This window comes from Zalophus californianus, chromosome 12 (genome assembly GCF_009762305.2).
Source record: "Zalophus californianus isolate mZalCal1 chromosome 12, mZalCal1.pri.v2, whole genome shotgun sequence".
Lineage (NCBI taxonomy): Eukaryota > Metazoa > Chordata > Mammalia > Carnivora > Otariidae > Zalophus > Zalophus californianus.
In genome coordinates this window covers 30,734,122-30,752,108 of record NC_045606.1, presented here as the reverse complement: position 1 = coordinate 30,752,108, position 17,987 = coordinate 30,734,122, and the positions used below count along the sequence as shown (strand labels likewise).

General features: G+C 41.7%; 1 protein-coding gene across 3 annotated transcripts in view; it reads left to right on the top strand.

The window, feature by feature from the left end:
• The window catches only part of ABCB1 (ATP binding cassette subfamily B member 1), a 107,515-nt gene that overhangs the window by 78,475 nt on the left and 11,053 nt on the right, over nt 1-17,987 (top strand). For all 3 annotated transcript variants that reach the window (XM_027573453.1, XM_027573455.1, XM_027573454.1), the window contains 5 exons: nt 182-265; nt 7,047-7,250; nt 12,631-12,731; nt 13,979-14,119; nt 17,504-17,660. In XM_027573453.1, the coding sequence (XP_027429254.1) occupies nt 182-265; nt 7,047-7,250; nt 12,631-12,731; nt 13,979-14,119; nt 17,504-17,660 (687 nt within the window). The remainder of the gene's footprint in view (nt 1-181; nt 266-7,046; nt 7,251-12,630; nt 12,732-13,978; nt 14,120-17,503; nt 17,661-17,987) is intronic.

Here is a 17,987-nt window from a genome sequence, read left to right as displayed (position 1 = left end):
ACAAATGAAATTATTTATGTGTGTGTCTATTAAGTCCCTTTATTGTCTATTGAATGTCAAATCCTGAGAGCTAAATGCAAGGGATATAAGTGATAACAAACCTGACCCTGTCCTTGCCCTCAAGAGCTAAGGGTCTCATAAGTGGAGCTTTAAGATAATAAAATCATTTTCTGTGCCACAGGATGTGAGCTGGTTTGATGACCCTAAAAACACCACTGGAGCATTGACAACCAGGCTTGCCAATGACGCTGCTCAAGTTAAAGGGGTTTGTGCCTCCTTTCTGTTTGTCTTAATTGACCATTTTGGATCTCAGCATGAAATTAATTTTCTCATTATAGGTGTTCTCATTATTATTAAAATATTAGATAAATATTTAACACAATAAATCATGTGCCTCATAGCAAAAATGTTAACTGTTTAAATGTAAACTGTATAGTGTGTATATATAATTTACAAGCTTCTTTTGTTATTTACTAGTTAGACCTGCTATTAACAGGATACACATGGAAGGATAATTATTTATAAAAGGAAGTATTTATCAGCATATCATGCAGGATCAGTTGGAACAGAAATCAACAGAAAACTATAATTGCTACTAAAAAAAAGAATGTATGCAGTTTCTGTATGAATGTTTAGGAGCACTGCAGTTTAGAAGAGAGGGAAGAAAAATCTAAAAACAGGTTGAGGGGCATTCGGGTGACTCAGTCAGTAAAGCATCAGACTCTTTTTTTTTTTTTTAAAGATTTATTTATTTGACAGAGAGAGACACAGTGAGAGAGGGAACACAAGCAGGGGGAGTGGGAGAGGGAGAAGCAGGCTTCCCGCGGAGCAGGGAGCCCGATGTGGGACTCGATCCCAGGACCCTGGGATCATGACCTGAGCCGAAGGCAGACGCTTAAACGACTGAGCCACCCAGGCGCCCCTAGCATTAGACTCTTGATTTCGGCTCAGGTCATGCTGTCAGGGCCTGAGATCCAGCCCCACATCAGGCTCCCCGCTGAGCGGGTGTGGAGCCTGCTTAAGATTCTCTCTCTCCCCCTCCTTCTGTCCCTCCCTGCCCACCCAGCTTGTGCATGTGCTCTCTCTCTCTAAAAAATAAAAAAAATAAATAATAATAAAAACAGTTTGAAAGAAATGAGAAGCACATCAAAAAATTAAAGCAATGGTAGAAGGAACAACTTTATCAGGTTATAAAGCTCAAATTTTACTGCTGTATGACTCTCTTTAATTGCTCTAACTAGAAACTATTGAACCAGGAGGTGTTGATTTGCGGAGGGAGTGACAGTTTCTTCTACAACTACAACTGTTGGTAACAAAAATCCACAAGATGATGCAGGATTTGAAGAAAAAGCATGTGATCTCTGCCGTGTCTTTCCCTCCTTTGAACCTTATTAATCTTTTAGTTTTGCTATATGGTGGCTCTATATTAAAGTTTGTTCTATCAAATACATGGGGCTTCTGTAAGTATAAATTAGGTTATGAATGTGGAAGCACACAGAGTTTTAAATTACAATATAAATCTTGGGAATTGTTTTAATACAGATTTCTTTGCTTAAAGCAAACAAATCAACAAACATTGAGGTTTAGACCAAGTTGTATAGGACCTAGCAGGGCCAAATATGCACTGCTTGAAATAACTTTGAACTTCCTAAAGCAGACAACCCTGGCCTTATGGTGTCTACACAGTAGGTCAGATCATCATTAAGTGATACGGGAAAAAAATAGCAGCAAGAAGTATAGGTAGGGGCTTTCTAGTTGTCAGGTAAGGAAGGCCTCGAAGATAAGGTGGTACATGCAAGAGGCCTGAATGAGGGCAAGGTACTAGCCCTGTAGATGCAGACAGAGGTATGTTCTTTTTTTTTTTTTTTTAAGATTTTATGTATTTATGTGACAGAGAGAGACACAGCGAGAGAGGGAACACAAGCAGGGGGAGTGGGAGAGGGAGAAGCAGGCCTCCCGCGGAGCAGGGAGCCCGATGTGGGGCTCGATCCCAGGACCCCGGGATCATGACCTGAGTCGAAGGCAGACACTTAACTGACTGAACCACCCTGGCGCCCCGAGAGGTGTGTTCTAAACAGAAGGATCAGCAAGTGCTAAGGACCTGAGGCTGGAGCATTTCCATAACTGTTCCCGAAACAGTAAAGAGGATAGTGTGGCTGGAGCAAAGCGAGTGAAAGGAAGAGTCATAAGAATTGAGATCAGCATTATATCTGGAAATAGAAGGGAAACCATTGTAGGATTTTGAACCCAGGAGTGATGGGATCTGAAAGTTTTAAAGGCTGCTGTATTACTAGGCTGAAGGGGGCAAGGGTGGAGACAGAGACTCTATTGCCATAAATCAGGGGAGGGATGATAATGTTTTAGGCTGGGGGGGTCATCGTGAAGGTGACAAAAAGTAAACAGATTCTGGACATAGTTTGAAGGTACAGCCAACAGAATTTGTTGGTTATATGTAGGGTATAAGAGAATGGAGATATAGAATGTCCCCACAGCTTTTGACCTGCATCCCTTAAAAAATGGAGTTGCTTTTTAATGAAACCGGGAGCCTGTTGAAAGAACGGATTTGAGGGACAGTTGAGAGTTCTTTTTGGAACATGGTATGTTTGAGATCCCCAATGAGAAGTCCAAGAGGCGATGTCAAGAAAGCAGATTAGATGTGCAAGTCTGGAGCTGAGCACAGAAGTCTGGTCTGGAAATAGACCTTTGGAGATGTGTGGTGCATTGGTGGCTTGTAAACCAGGAGACTGGGGAAGATAGCCAAGGAAGCTTATGTAGGTAGAGACCCATGGCAAGTCCTGGGCCCTGAGGTCAGGGTTCTGAGGGTGGACCTGCAGAGGACTGGGAAGGAGCAGCCAGTGAGGGAGGAGAGCAGTGTCCTAGAAACTACATGGAAAACGTACTTTCAGGAGGAACAATCTAGGATATCAGATACTGCTGATGAGCTTGCAAGGTGATTGAACATCTTACCATGCTGCAGCCGCACGGAGGTGCTGAGGGTTCTGACAGGAACTGTTTCAAGGGTGTGGTGGGAGCAAAGCCTGTTGGGAGTGGGCTCAAGAGAAAAGAGAAAAGAGGACGAACACAGTTGGATACAGCGGTAAAGGACTTTTTGGGAAATGGTAAAGAGAAGTGGGTGGTAGGTGGAAGACATAAAGCATTAGTTTCTCTCTCTCTCTCTCTCTCTCTTTTTTTCTTTTTAATTTAAATTGGCATGAGAATCAGTCCGTGAGCTTGGGGTCAATCCATTTTGGTCCCTCCCTTCAAGAGCCATTCTTGGGGATCATGATCAGTGTGGACAAATTGTATCCTGAAATTTCTGAAATCCAGTTTTCCCTAAACTTTGCCACCATCACTTTAGTATACCCTTCACAGAGACCTGGTTGTATGTATCATGGGCCCACATGGACACACACGTCCCATACCCCATTTGGGGTGGAGGACACAGCCTAGAGGAAACGCTGACTCCGTGCCGGGTGGCAGAACCCTGAGCAGGCACAGTGTGGGCATTGTGTGCTCTCAGTCCTTCTTCCTTCCCCTAAAATTCCTCTGGGGTTATGGCCTGTCCTAAGCCATAGTCCCTTCCTGTGTCTGTGGGACTGGCAGCCAGCCCTGTCCCCTGCTGTTGTCTGTGAGCCCCTCAGACCCTGGCAGGAGCTCTGGTAGCCCCCGCTTGCCTGCTGGTGTTGACCGGCTGCTTTCCATTTGTTTCTTCAAACTCACGCTCTCACAGCTGCGCTAGCCTGCACACCTCTGTGTGAGCCACCGGGTCAGAACTGTTCTCCAGAACTTCACACAGTGGCTCATCAAGGACCAGGGAAGAGGAAGCAAGTAGGTCTGTGAGTGCCATCAGAAGCACGGAAGTCCCGTGTAGCTGTTACCATAAATTGGCCAAGACAGGACAGTTGTATCCACTTAATGCTACCAGCTGACCAGCTTATGATGGGGCAGATGTGTGTAGTGTGTAAATATATATACACACACCTATAGACATGCATATACATACACACACTTAACATTTACCTGTATATATGTGTGCGCACACACACACACCCATCTGTGTGGGTATCTCTATTCCACAGTGGGAAGTAGTGAAATTAATTTTTTATAGAAAAAAATACCCAAGGTAAGCAATACTGTCAAAAGTCATTCCACCCAAGGCAGGGCTAACTCAAGTTTGTGTGTATATAGTTAGTGATAATGCTTATCTTGGTTAAATTTTCTTCATATTTAACTTGACCGCCAATGAAACATTTTCTCAGATGTAGTTTTTAGTCAGTAGCATAATTCTGCTAGAAAGAAATCAGGAGAAAATATATCTCAGTATTTTGCCTATGGAATAGCGAGCTTTTAAGTTTTATTTTGGTTTTAGGACTAGAATTCTGCAGGGAAAAAAGCAAATGAGAGCCACGTAGAGATCAAAAACCACTATGTACTTAAGATTCCACGCCCCCCTCCCCCTGGAGAAGGTGGTTGAGGAGACGATAAAGTTATAAATGTTTCTAATTTCAGAAAGAGGCTCAGGAAATGGGATTTTTTTTTTCAGTAAGCACAAATGTTTCAAATTAGACTTCAAGCAATATGGCCGTGTTTGGAAGCAGAGGAGGAAGTAAGATAGAATTACTTGAATATACAGTGGGGTGGAGAGGTAACGAGGGGTCTTAGCGGGTTTCAAGAGCCAGGCTATTTTTGTCTGACCCTGTTTCACACTTAGGCTGTGGTTTTTGGGAGTGTTATCTTCTCTCAGCTTTACTTTTTGAAATGAAAATTACCAGGCTACTACGAATCTATGCTGTCCCATTCATTGTGATCTGCAGAACTCTAGACTCCTACTCTATATGAGGAATAGATGTGGAACCGTGTTAGTCTTTAGAATAAGGAATGGTACCAGTGCCATGACCTCTAAGTGCTAAATCAGGTAAAGCCAAGGACCTTAATCTCCCCACACCCCACCAGCTTAAGGTTCTTGATCTTTTCGTTCACCCTTCATGTACAGGAGAGAAGAATTTGTCATCTCTGATCCATTTTACTTATTTTCATGGCCTTGACTGCCATGCAAACCTAAACATTCATAAGTCTGAAAGGTTAATGTGCTAGAACCATTCACCTGCCATGAACTTGGGGGGATGTTCTGAGCACTTCTCTCAGTCAGTTGCTGTGGGAAATGAGTTCTGGGTAGGACTTGTAGATTCTGAGAACAGGAGCAGTCTACATTGTCCCTGTGCCATGGACTCTGGGTTGTAACCTTTGACTTTCAGGTTGAAAATGTGCAAGGGGAGCCTGGGTGGCTCAGTCGGTTAAGCATCTGCCTTCGGCTCAGGTCATGATCCCAGGGTCCTGGGATCAAGCCTCTCATCGGGCTCCCTGCTCTGCGGGAAGCCTGCTTCTCCCTCTCCCACTCCCCCTGCTTGTGTTCCTGCTTTTGCTATCTCTCTGTCAGATAAAAAAATGAAATCTTAAAAAAATAAAAAAAGTGTGCAAATGCAGAGAGCTGGCTCTGAAATCCACTTCATTTTTGACTTAAGCCAAATTTGGTTAAGCATCCCTTTGATATAAACTCAGTGACTGCCTCAAAAAAAAAAAAAAAAAAAAAAACTGCTCCATTATTCATGCTGTCTGGTGCAATTCCTGGTATAGAATTTAATGTACAGAGGCTCCTGGTAGTTGTAACACCCTTGCCCCCTAATTACGGGTCTAGTGTTTCTATCACACAAATGTTGAATGATTTCAGTGGGTTGGTACTGGAGTGATGGAGAAGGGGTTATAAAGGATTCTGTCCTTAACATTTAGGGCTGAAAGAAGTTTGGGTTATTAATCAATGTATTCGCTCATTTTGAGGGTTGAGAGAAATTTGTCCAAAGTCACAGAGGAGGTTGTGACCAGTCTGAACTCCACTGCCTCGTAATCTATACCTGAGTCTGGTCCCACTCAGGCAGAGGGAACTTTGAGAGTGGAAAAAACATGGGCTATATCCAGATCTGGGCACCATAGCTGGACTTTGGAATGGACTGAGGGCTCGGGTGTTTCTAACATAGAGGAGAGAAGTACGGTATGGAGTAGTAGACTGAATTGACTTTATAGTTTGACTTTTGGCTTTAGAACTGGAAGTCACAGCATGCTACTAAAAGTCATGCTTCACACCCCCTCTGGCATTCAAACTAAAGGCTCTGTTGCCCGATTAATATCTAAATTAAATTCCATTACTTTCAGCTATGTGTAGTTTTTCCAAATCAACTGCAGGTTAAATTAAACACAATAAGCATCTCAAATAGGCCCAGATATATTTGCGTATCTGTTTTTTTTTTTTTAAATATCTTATTTATTTGAGAGAGAGCAGGAGCAGGGAGAGCGGCAGAGGCAGAGGGAGAAGCCGACTCCCCACTGAGCAGGGAGCTCGACTCGGGGTTTGATCCCAGGACTCTGGGATCATGACCTGAGCTGAAGGCAGATGCTCAACCGACTGAGCCATCCAGGCATCCCATATTTGGATATCCTTAACGACAAATATTAGGCTTAACTTATGAGTAGCTTTGCATCTAATGTTGGAAATTTCCAACATTTCCAGTGCAACTGTCAGACTATTTTGTCTTGTTGATTTCAAGAGCTTGCTTTAGTGATCATGGTTTCATTGATTAATGAAAATTTTCTTGGTATTAAAAATTAGAAGAGAGGGATGCCTGGGTGGCTCATTTGGTTAAATGTCCGGCTCTTGATATCAGCTCAGGTCTTGATCTCAGGGTCATGAGTTCAAGTCCCGCATTGGCATGGAGCCTCCTTAGAAAAAACAAATTAGAAGAGATAGAAATATGTAATTTAACTCTGAATTATTGATCTTCTTCTTTCAGTATTTACTCTGAAGTCATGGAAATCTTCATTTTAGACACCAAATAAACTTATAAGCAAACCTTTCGTTTTTATTTTGTAACTGAAAAGATAATTAATAGAATTTCATGAAACTGAATTGTCATAATCCTGAAGAAAATATAGGCATAGGTTTTAAAGAGAATATGAAATTGTTTCTCTAATTTGTTTTGTGTCTTTTTTTGTAGGCTATAGGTTCCAGGCTTGCTGTAATTACCCAGAATATAGCAAATCTTGGGACAGGCATTATTATATCTTTAATCTATGGCTGGCAGTTAACACTTTTGCTCTTAGCAATTGTACCCATTATTGCAATAGCAGGAGTTGTTGAAATGAAAATGTTGTCTGGACAAGCACTGAAAGACAAGAAAGAACTGGAAGGTGCTGGGAAGGTGAGTCAACCTAAATACAACTGCTGATCTAATAGAGTAAAATATTCTAATCAGTGTTGTTCTGTTACTACTACTTACTATGCTCGGAGAATGTTTTTATAACCATTCCTTAAAGCAGTCTCATTGCACTGGAAGAAGATTGGAAACTGAAGAAAAGGAGCCAGACAAATTCTGAGGCTCACAGGCTGACAACTAATTTTATTAGGCTTTTCTCATTTCAAACCATCGCCTTCACACTCTTCCTTTACACCCTCTCTCCCCACACCCTCCCTCTCTCTCTTTCTTCCCCTCAAGCAAGCTGAAATCCATTCTTTTATTGAGGAAAGCAGTCCCGTTTGATTACATATGTTGGGGGGGGAATTAAAATATGGAAAAGTCCAGGCGCCTGGGAGGCTCAGTCGTTAAGCGTCGTCAGGCTTCGGCTCAGGTCATGATCCCGGGGGTCCTGGGATCGAGCCCCGCATCGGGCTCCCTGCTCCGCGGGAAGCCTGCTTCTCCCTCTCCCGCGTCTTATTTCTGTTTGTCTTTACCCTGTAATGGATAGTGCTGGTACTACTCCTTTTTCTTCTTCTCCTTCTCTTCCTACATACTTGTTTATTTGTTGTTGTTTTTAAATAAATGCTTGTATGGCATTTACCTTGTTTCCTCCACAATGGTTTACTCCTCATTGTGACCCTAAGAGGGTAGTAATAGTAGGCTCTAATTATTAGTTCCTTTTTCAGTTGAAGCTGAGGCACAGGTGCGTCATGGCCGCAGTGCCTTAGAGCTGATCAAGCCTCAGAACCAGGATCCGAAGTTGTGCCTCTGTGAAGAAACAGGGAGGTTTCTGCTGATGGCCAAACAAATCCGATAGCACATGGTTTGTATCATTGCGGAAATATAAGTGGTCAGAGCATGACTGACCCCCAAAACTGGGTAGGGATACGTCCATTAGTGGACCCTCCACGGTTCCTAAGAGTTGGGGCAGGGACCCAGAAAGATCCAGTGGCTCTGGCTCTCCAGGCCATGTGTCTGAAGTACTTTGTTTGGGGACCAGGCACCGCACCAGAGAATAAAGAATGATGAAGAGGGTACCTCTTCATGGAGCTTGATCATCACCACTGACACTTTGTCTTCTACCTCCCAGACATCTCCTCAGACTTTTTATCCTGTTTCCTTAGAATTCCTTCCTGAATTCCTTTGGTGCTTCCTAACTAGTGTATGGGAGAAGGACCTCATGTGAGGCTTCCCTTCAGGCTACCAGAGGCCCAGTCTCGAGCTTCAGCAGGCATCAGGTTGTGGGTTGGCCCCTGTCACATCGGCCCCTGACAGGGAACATGTTCTGTGACCAGTCACTCCATTTCATACCCTACTGTCTTGCTTTTTCTACCTGTGGTGTTGACTTTTCATGTGAGGAGAGGATGGAAAAATCTAGGACAAAATGTATAAAAAGAAAATGTGTTAATATTTAATAGTATCATCATTTCCTGAGGGGTTCAGAATGTCCCAGAGAGGAGCCTTAGGTTGTTTAGAGGAAGAAGGTGATCAAGATACTCAATTAGAAGATAATTCATTAGACACCACAGGTTAGCACTTCTGAGGTGGCCCATCAGATTTAAGACTCTTGGAGTTCTGTCACAGGGGGGCAAGGAAGTGGTCCAGATGGACATGGATATGTGCGAATGTGGCAAGTTCACTGAGCAAAAGTCGGAGGTGAGATAAATGCTCTCAGTGGTGTTTCATGAGACTGGCAAAAGCAGGTAGGGAAAGTGGTGGTTGCAGGACCATCCGGTCCATGTAGTTTTGAAAATCAACTCCCAAAACTCCCAATTCCCGGGTTACCATTGAGTATTTATTATATGCCAGGCATCATGTGAGGAGCTCTGCATGCATTTTCTCATTTGATACTCTTAATCACTCCTTTGAATTCTTATTATTAGATGATAAAACCCACAGTTCAGAGAAGTCGGGTAACTTGCCCAAATCATACAGCGATAGTTCTAACTGACCTCCTTGCTTCCACCCCTTCCTTTCTTGTCCACCCACTTTCTCCATTCTTCTCACAGAAGTCACACTGATCTCTTACAAACACAAATAAGATCACGCTAACTGGTTACCTACCTAAAACCCTCCAGTGGCTTCTGACTGATCACACTTGGAAGAAGATCAACATTTTACCCTGGTTTATAAGACTGCCTGACCCAGCCCCCTCTGACAACTTCTATGAAGGCATCTTTCACGACTCTCTCCCATGCCCACTCCGCTCTGGCCTCATGGGCCACCTTTCAGTTCCTGGAACATTCCAAGCTGGCTCCCTCTGATCTTCCCATGGCTGGTTCCTTTATATTATTCCGATCTCAGCATTATTACCTCTTTGGAGAGGCCTTTCCTGACCCTTGAATTAATTCATGACACTTCTCAGCCCTTGATGTTTCTCTATTTCTTTGTTTATTGATTAGTATACTGTCTTCCCTACTAAGACAGAAGCTCCATAGGGAAAGGACTGTGTCTGTTGGTTTGCCCTTACAGGGACAGAGCAGGCCCAGGATTCCAGAGCAAGATCACGTGGTGGCAGCCTGCTCATAACCTCTACCCTGCCTGTGCCCTGTAGATTTCTGTCACATTGTTGACTAGCGAACATCTTAATAAAATAGATGCCTTTTCCTTTTCAGACATAAAAGCCATAATCAAACCTCAGTTTATTTGAGGATAGGGAGAGAAGTGTGAGCAGGGTTTTTTTTTTTCTTTCTAGAAAAAAAAATATATATATAATTTTTCTTCAAAATTATTTAGCTTATGATGGCTACTAAAGAAAACTCAATGCTATTTACTCTTCTCACATTAGACGTTCTCTTTCCTTGGAGCACCTGGAGGGCTCAGTCTGTTGAGCATATGAGTCTTGATTTCGGCTCAGGTGAGGAACTCATAGGTCGTGATCTCGTGGGTTGTGAAGTTGGAGCCCCAGGTCAGGCTCTGTGCTGGGGAGTCTGCTTGAGATTCGCCCTCTCCCTCTGCCCCTCCCCCAGCTCTGTCTCTCTCTAAAATAAATAAATAAATCTTTAAAAAAAAAAAAAAGAAGGTCTCCTCATAGTGGTTACTGAGTTTCTATTTAAAACTCTTGGAGAAAGTGAAGCTGTGAAGATGCAGAGTACTAATTAAGCCTTTTCCTAATTGCTTCATCATGAGGCAAGATAAAGATGGTTGTGAAGTGATTACTATATTGTTTTACTCACTATGCGAGGCCTGTGACACATAAACTCACTTGTATCGGGCTGTTTACACCCTCTATGAAGTGACCGCATTTACAGACCAAATCACAAAACACACCTGCCTTAGAAAATGGTGCACAGAAAATATTTCTTAGAAACCACATTGAAATTTACAGTAAAATCTGTTTTTCAGCAGACATTGTTATAATTTGTTGAATTTCCTTACTAATGCAAAGAACATTTCTGTTTGTTTGGAGCATTATCACTGAAAATATTTCTAACATGGGTCTGAACAAGGATTGTGTGCGGGTTTGGCTGGAGGCGAATTTGTTCCTCTTTTTGTTCTGTACTGTTCTGTACTGTTCCTCTAACTTTTTGTTCTGTACTTCTAGGATTTTCTAAAATGAATGTATATTATTTTCATAGTATGTACAGATTTTTATAAAATATTTTAACATGAATTGAATCTAGGCATTTTCCTATCTTTGTCAGTAGTTTATGGTAAACATGAGTCAATATTCTTGGCCTAGTCGGGTCAGAGTGTGATATTTTTAACTTTATTTTTTAAATAAGTTTTGTTTTTAAGTACATGGTATTATTGTTTTTCTTCTAATAGCTCTTTGCATTACTCTTTAAAACTGACTTACGTTGTATCAAATATTTGCTTTTCTCTTTGAAGTTAGGTAATTTGTAGAGGATTTAGTAAGAAATAAGTGAGGTTTCATGTTTATGATTTTTAAGCTGTAAATCATTCAACTGTAAATGAATGTGTCCTTATTGGATTCACTTCTAAACATGGGGCACCTGGGTGGCTCAGTCTGTTAAAACATCTGACTCTTCTTGATTTCGGCTCAGATCTTGGTCTCAGGACCGTGAGATCGAGCCCCATGATAGGCTCCGTGCTGGGCGTGGAGCCTGCTTAAGACTCTCTCCCTCTCCCTCTGCCCCTCTTTCAGCTCTAAAAAAAAAAGAAAAAAAAAATCCATTCTGACCAGTGTACAGACCAGAGAAAGGAAGAACATCTTCATAGAAGAGTGATTTCCCTTACTCACTGATTTATAATTCAGACTTACACTTTTAAACGTTATTTCTCTTGGAATTACAGAGTTAAAAGGGATTTCAAGACCCTCTTGTCCATCCCCCTCATTTAACATATGAGGAGACCAAGACACAGAGAGATATTTCAAAGTCCCATGGCTGATGCATGCTGAAATCTCATTTTGTGCACTGGAATTTTTCATGTTTTCCACAGTCCTTTACCCAGACTCCAAGAGGATATATTTGTCCTAATTACAAAGACTTGTTGGAAGTTGCATTCAATTAAAACAATAACTGAATGAGAGACACTTTCTGGAAAACAAATGGATGATATGTGCCACGTTTCTTAAGAACTCGTTTATCCCCTTTGACCTCGTAATTTCACTTTAAGAACTTCTCTCAAGAAAATCATTTACTTTGGACAAAGGTTTATGTGTAAGGATGTTTATCACAGCATTATTTTTAATAGGAAGAGAATGGAAAACCTTGTTCAACTGTAAAGGAATGCTTAACTGGCTGGGATATTGTGTGGCCCATTAAACATCTCATTATTAATGTATATTTAATGACCTTGGAAAATGCTCTTGATATTTATTAAGGTAAAAAAATAATGATGTAAAAGCCAAAAAGAGAATTTGGTCCCAATTTTGTTGAGTACATATATGCTTAGAAAAAAATATATATATAAGATACACATATATGGAGCTTTTTATTTGCCTTTTTTTATCTTTTCAGTATTTTCCAAATATTCCTCAGTTGTCATGAATGATAATTATAAAGAGAAAAATATAAGCACACATTTAAAATATATGTAAAATAATCATAAACCTAAAATGTGACCGTCACAGAAGAAAGAGCACTGTGATAGATGTAAAATACTGAGTTCTCAGGTGAATTTTGCCCCTATAAAGAAAGCAATGTGGCTTTAGCTAAGTGTCCTCATCTGTTTAAGCCTTAGCTTCTCTCTCTATAAAGAGGAGACCGAATTCGCCAATCTTCTTTCCAGATCTAAAATTTGATCTGATAAATTAGTTTCAGTGAAGAAGCTCATAGTGATACGTAATAATAAAATTAATTTTATTAATCTCTTTTATGGAATTCACACTGATCACCACTATTCATTCACCTTTGTGTGGGGGGGCTCTTTGTTACAGATTGCTACTGAAGCAATCGAAAACTTCCGAACTGTTGTTTCTTTGACCCGGGAGCAGAAGTTTGAATACATGTATGCACAGAGTTTACAAGTACCATACAGGTAATAACCACTGAAGAGTGGGAGGGGAGTGTGGGGAGGCTTATCAGTCATCAGATTTGTTTTCAGAAAGGTTACTTTGGCCAGAAGGTGGGGAACAAGTGGAGAAGCTACTAGAAGGGGACCAACTGGGAAGCCCTTGTAATTATCCAGGAGAGAAATCACAAGACCCTGACCCCTCCGAGGTAGATCCTGTAACAGCAGGCAACTGATGGGAAACAGAGCGGGAGAGGACAGACAAGACAGTCTCTCTGATGCCAAGTTTGGCTAATGACCCTATTATTTGCTCTCAGTGGGGCTGAGTTCTCTATGGCACCTGAAATGTGACGCACCTGTGGGGCCTGGGCAGAGGAGGTGGTGCTCCTTGAGTATGCCTTTCCTTTCTCTCTTGAGGCTGCTCTAGTGGAGAACTTCCATATTTCCTTTAATGCACTTACCCAGTGACAGTTCTAAAAAGTAAGCCCAACCTCTCTGAGTCTCAGTTTCTTATATAGTAAAAGGAGAGAGCTGGACTTGGTTGATGGGTTTTCAAACATTTTTTTAAATTAGAGTCTTTTTTTCTGAAGATCTTTTCATTTGAAATCCCAGTATATGAAACAGATGGAAATGGAGTTGACGTGGTTGAGGCAGAGGTAGGGGGCCCATAGGGCTGCCCACTCACCAGCCTGCTCTTACCTCCACAAAACCCAGGTCATGTGGCTCAGAAAATCCACCAACATTGACGCCTTTGTGATGCCTTCTCTCACTCCCCCAGAGAGTTCAGTGTGTCCTCCTTTCTTTCCCTAACATGTTATTTATAGGGTACCTTCACTGCATAATTATAGGCAACTTGACTGGTGGGTCCCCAAAGGCAAGAATATGAGTCATTGCTCTGTGTCACCAAGCATGGTCCCTGCAGCTTGTAGGTGTTAGGGTAAATGTGTGTTGAATGAATGTTGACTCTAGAATGCATATTTTGTATGTCCAAAGTGGGGGGAAAGGGAAGGAACTTCCATTTATGAACCCCTAACAGGCTTTTCATGTTTTCCTTGGCTTATTTTAACTTTACCTCAACACTTTGAGGTATAGTTAATCCTCTATTAGGCAGTTTCCTAAATTTTCACAAGTAGGAAAGTGAGGACCAAACTTAACTTTTTTTGGAAACTGAACCCATTTTTGTCTGCCATGCCCCACCGCTGATCTAGCAAATGTTGTGTTTTAAGGGTTGAGCAATGAAAGTCAAGTAAGTTTCATTAACGTCTCCTTTTCAGAAACTCTTTGAGGAAAGCGCACATCTTCGGGATCTCATTTTCCATTACCCAGGCAATGATGTATTTTTCCTATGCTGGCTGTTTCCGATTTGGTGCCTACCTGGTGGCAAATAGATTCATGAACTTTCCAGATGTTCTGTTGTAAGTACTGGGTTAATATTGGCAGTTGAACTCTAGAAATAAAACTGAGGTGAACGTGCTTCATGCCTGGATAGAAAACCTTACTGCAAGGCTTCATAAAGAGATTTTGGTGAATCATAAGGTGGAATTTTGCCTGAGTCTCTGTGTATTATCACGGAAGTACTCCATTTCTTTTGGGGAATCAATGACTGCCCCTCTCCCCAGTGCTGACTCATACATTTGGCCTTTCTGAATCTGTGACTCAGTGGGGTAGTGATTCAGTGAGGGGTTTCCAGGAGGTTTTGGCATTTGGGAAGAAGCCTAACCCTGCACCAAGGGTCTGGCTCCTTTTAAAGAAGTCTCTGAACAGAGCAGTTAAAGAACAGGTGTGGGACACTGAGTTCTGCAAGCCCTGGGAGGTTCTAGGATAAATTTGCTTTCCTTGATACAAGAAGAGCAATTAGAAAGTAAGAGCTGAAGAAATTCAGAAATGACAAAGGAAAAGCTAGACTGGGATTTCTGTTCCCTTGCTATGAATGCAGAAAATTGTACCTCAGTCAGGGGAAGACAGACCTGAACTTAATTACACTTCTGAAGTACTCAAATGTGCAGCTGGGTAGTGAAAAGTATGTATAACCTTTCTGAGCATCTAGATTTTGTGATGGGTGAGACTCTGCCCTTTGATAGCATACCATCATTAGTGGTAGTACAGTTTTACATTTAAACCAGAGTCATCTCAGTCTGGCTAATCTAAGGTGTTAGTGTAATGTTTCCATTCTATTTAGACATTTGCTTGTGCATGCATTATAGTTTGCTCAGGACGACTTCAACAGAGGATTTAAAATTTCTACCTAATACCTCTGTCTGACAAATGATATGCAGGAACTATTTATGACTTGGACCAAAAGATCAAAACTAGGCATCATTGTCATTGGGGCTTCGATTAGATAATTATTTGATATATTGCTTTACTTCAAGGTAAGGCATTGACCTGATGAAAGTTGCTGACACATGGGCATTTAGATTGAGAAAATCAATCTTCCAAGTGAAGGAAAGGAGAGACCTGTCTGAAGAGTAGTCCATTTTTAAAAGATCACACAAGAGTAAATGATGATAATAAGCTGGAGATTAACCATTTGTATAATTTTCTAGAGTCCAGAGGAGAGAATGTGATGGACTCACAGTATTCTTCTGGGAGGGTTCCCAAGCACTATGTTAGTTCCAGGCCCACTGTACACACACACATACACACACACACACACACACACACACACACACACACACACACAAAACGGAATATTACTCAGCCATAAAAAAGAATGAAATCTTGCCATTTGCAATGACATGGATGGAGCCAGACAGTATAATGTTAAGCGAAGAAAAAAGTCAGAGAAAGACAAATACCTTATGACTTCACTCATCTGTGGAATTTAAGAAACAAAACAAATGAACATGGGGGGAAAAAAAGAAAGGCAAACCAAGAAACACTCTTAATTACAGAGAACAAACTGGTGGTTGCCTGAGGGGAGGTGGCGGGGGTGGGGTGGGGATGGGTGAAATCGATGATGGGGATTAAGGAGCTCACTTGTTCCGATGAGCACCGGGTGTTGTTTGGGAGTGTTATGTTAACTACCTGGATTTTAAATAAAAACTTGGAAAGGAAAAAAAAATATTAAAAATAAGATAATAAAAAGGCATATTGAGAAATGTGTCCAGAGGAGAGCAACTGGAATGTCGAGAGGGAAAGGATTTACCAAAGAGGCAAAGGGCCTTTTTTACAATATTCCAGCTAAGGGCTGGATTATGCAAAAGGATGTACACTTTTCTTCCATTTGAAAAAGAACTTGTTAATAATAGGCTTAATCAAACTTGCTACTTCCTAAAACAAAGGATGGAAGCCGACTTAGGGGAAGTTGCCCAGGGAACAAACATTGAGAACTGGACTTGATACCCTGTAGAGTCCTTCCCAGCTTTAAGCTGCTATGATTCTCATGTCATAGGTTAAGCATGTGGATTGCATCTTGAGAGGAGCATGATACCTGTCTCTAAGGAGCTCACTCTTTGCTGTACAGCTCCCATGTTTTCTAAGAACCCTAGGTAATTTCAGCACCACTGCCCATATCTGTTATTTTTTTTAATAGTTGACACAGAATGTTGCATTAGTTTCAGGTGTGCAACATAGTGATTCAACTTCTCTATACATTATGATATGTTCACCACAAGTTCAACTACCATTCCTTACCATACAAGGCTATTATAATATCATTGACTGGATTCCCAATGCTGTGCCTTTTATTCTCGTGATTTATTCATTCCCTAACTGGAAGCCTGTCTCTCCCACTCCCCTTCACCCATTTTGCTCACCCACTCCTACCCCCTTCCCCTCTGGCAACCATCAGTTTGTTCTCTGATTTAAATTTTAAAAGGTCTGATTCTGCTCTTTGTTTATTCATTTGTATTTTTAGATTCCACATGAGTGAATTCATATGGCATTTGTCTTTTTCTTTTTGTTTAAGATTTTATTTATTTATTCGACAAAACAGCAAGAGAGTACAATCAGGGGGAGCAATAGAGGCAGAGGGAGAAGCAGGCTTCCCGCAGAGCAGGAAGCCTGATACAGGGCTCAATCCCAGGGCCCTGAGACCACGACCTGAGCTGAAGGCAGACACTTAACCCTCTGAGCCACCCAGGCGCCCCGCATTTGTCTTTTTCAATCTGACTGTGGATATAAAGCTAAGTATCCTTAGCTTAATATCCTCTACGTCTGTCCACGTTGTCGCAAGTGCCCCCATTGTTATTGACTGCCACAATCACACCGCATAACAACCAACACTAAGCCCCAGTGACTCACAATAATAAACATTCATATTTGCCCACAAGTCTGTGGGTCAGCTGGGCAGTTCTGCTGCACGGGGTTGGACATAGCAGATCTTTACTAGGCTCACTCATGTGTGCGGTGGACTACAAGCTAGTTGGCTGGAGCTCACACAGCTTGCCTCCATCTGTGCCTTGTCCTCTAGCAGGCTAGCTGGGCTTGTGGTAGTGCCGGAGAGTGGAGGCACACAAAGCCCCCTGAGTCACAGGCTTAGAACGGGCATCAGTCACTCCCACCACGTCCTGTTGGCCACAGCAAGCCAGATTCAAAGGCTAGGAAAACGAATTCCCCTTCTTAAACAGAGGAGCTGCCAAGTCAACATTACAAGAAGGCAAGGAGAGAGACACAGATGAAAAATGGGGCCATTTTACAGTGTATTACACTGACGTGAACTGTATGAGGACAATGGTTTGTTTTATTTTTTAACTTCTGTTTTCTGTTGTGTGAGGCAGTGCCCTTTGGTTGTAGAACTGTCAGCTGTCTAGCATTATAATCCTAACTCTGTGCATGCTTCATCTGTGTTTTTGCAGGGTATTCTCAGCTATCGTCTTTGGTGCCATGGCGGTGGGGCAGGTCAGTTCATTTGCTCCTGACTACGCCAAAGCCAAAGTCTCAGCAGCCCACGTCATCATGATCATTGAAAAAACCCCTCTGATTGACAGCTACAGCACGGGAGGCCTCCAGCCGGTGAGTTTGATGTTTTGACGGTAAGATAATTCCTAACGGATGAGTGGAAGTATTCTAAGAGGAAATTTAATAAAATCTGTGGGTTTTTTTTTTATCTGCTGGGAATGAAAAGAAACCTCCTAGATCACGAGGTCATTTTAATAAATCATTTTATTAAATCATTTTAATAAATAAATAAATATTTATTTAATAAATAAAATAAATTTAATAATCATGTATGTTAACATCCAGTACTTTTGTATAACAAGGCTACTAAGGAGATAGGTAATACTGCCCAATTTATGAGCAAATCCTGTTTATCAGGTTTTATTCTGTGTAGGTTACTGT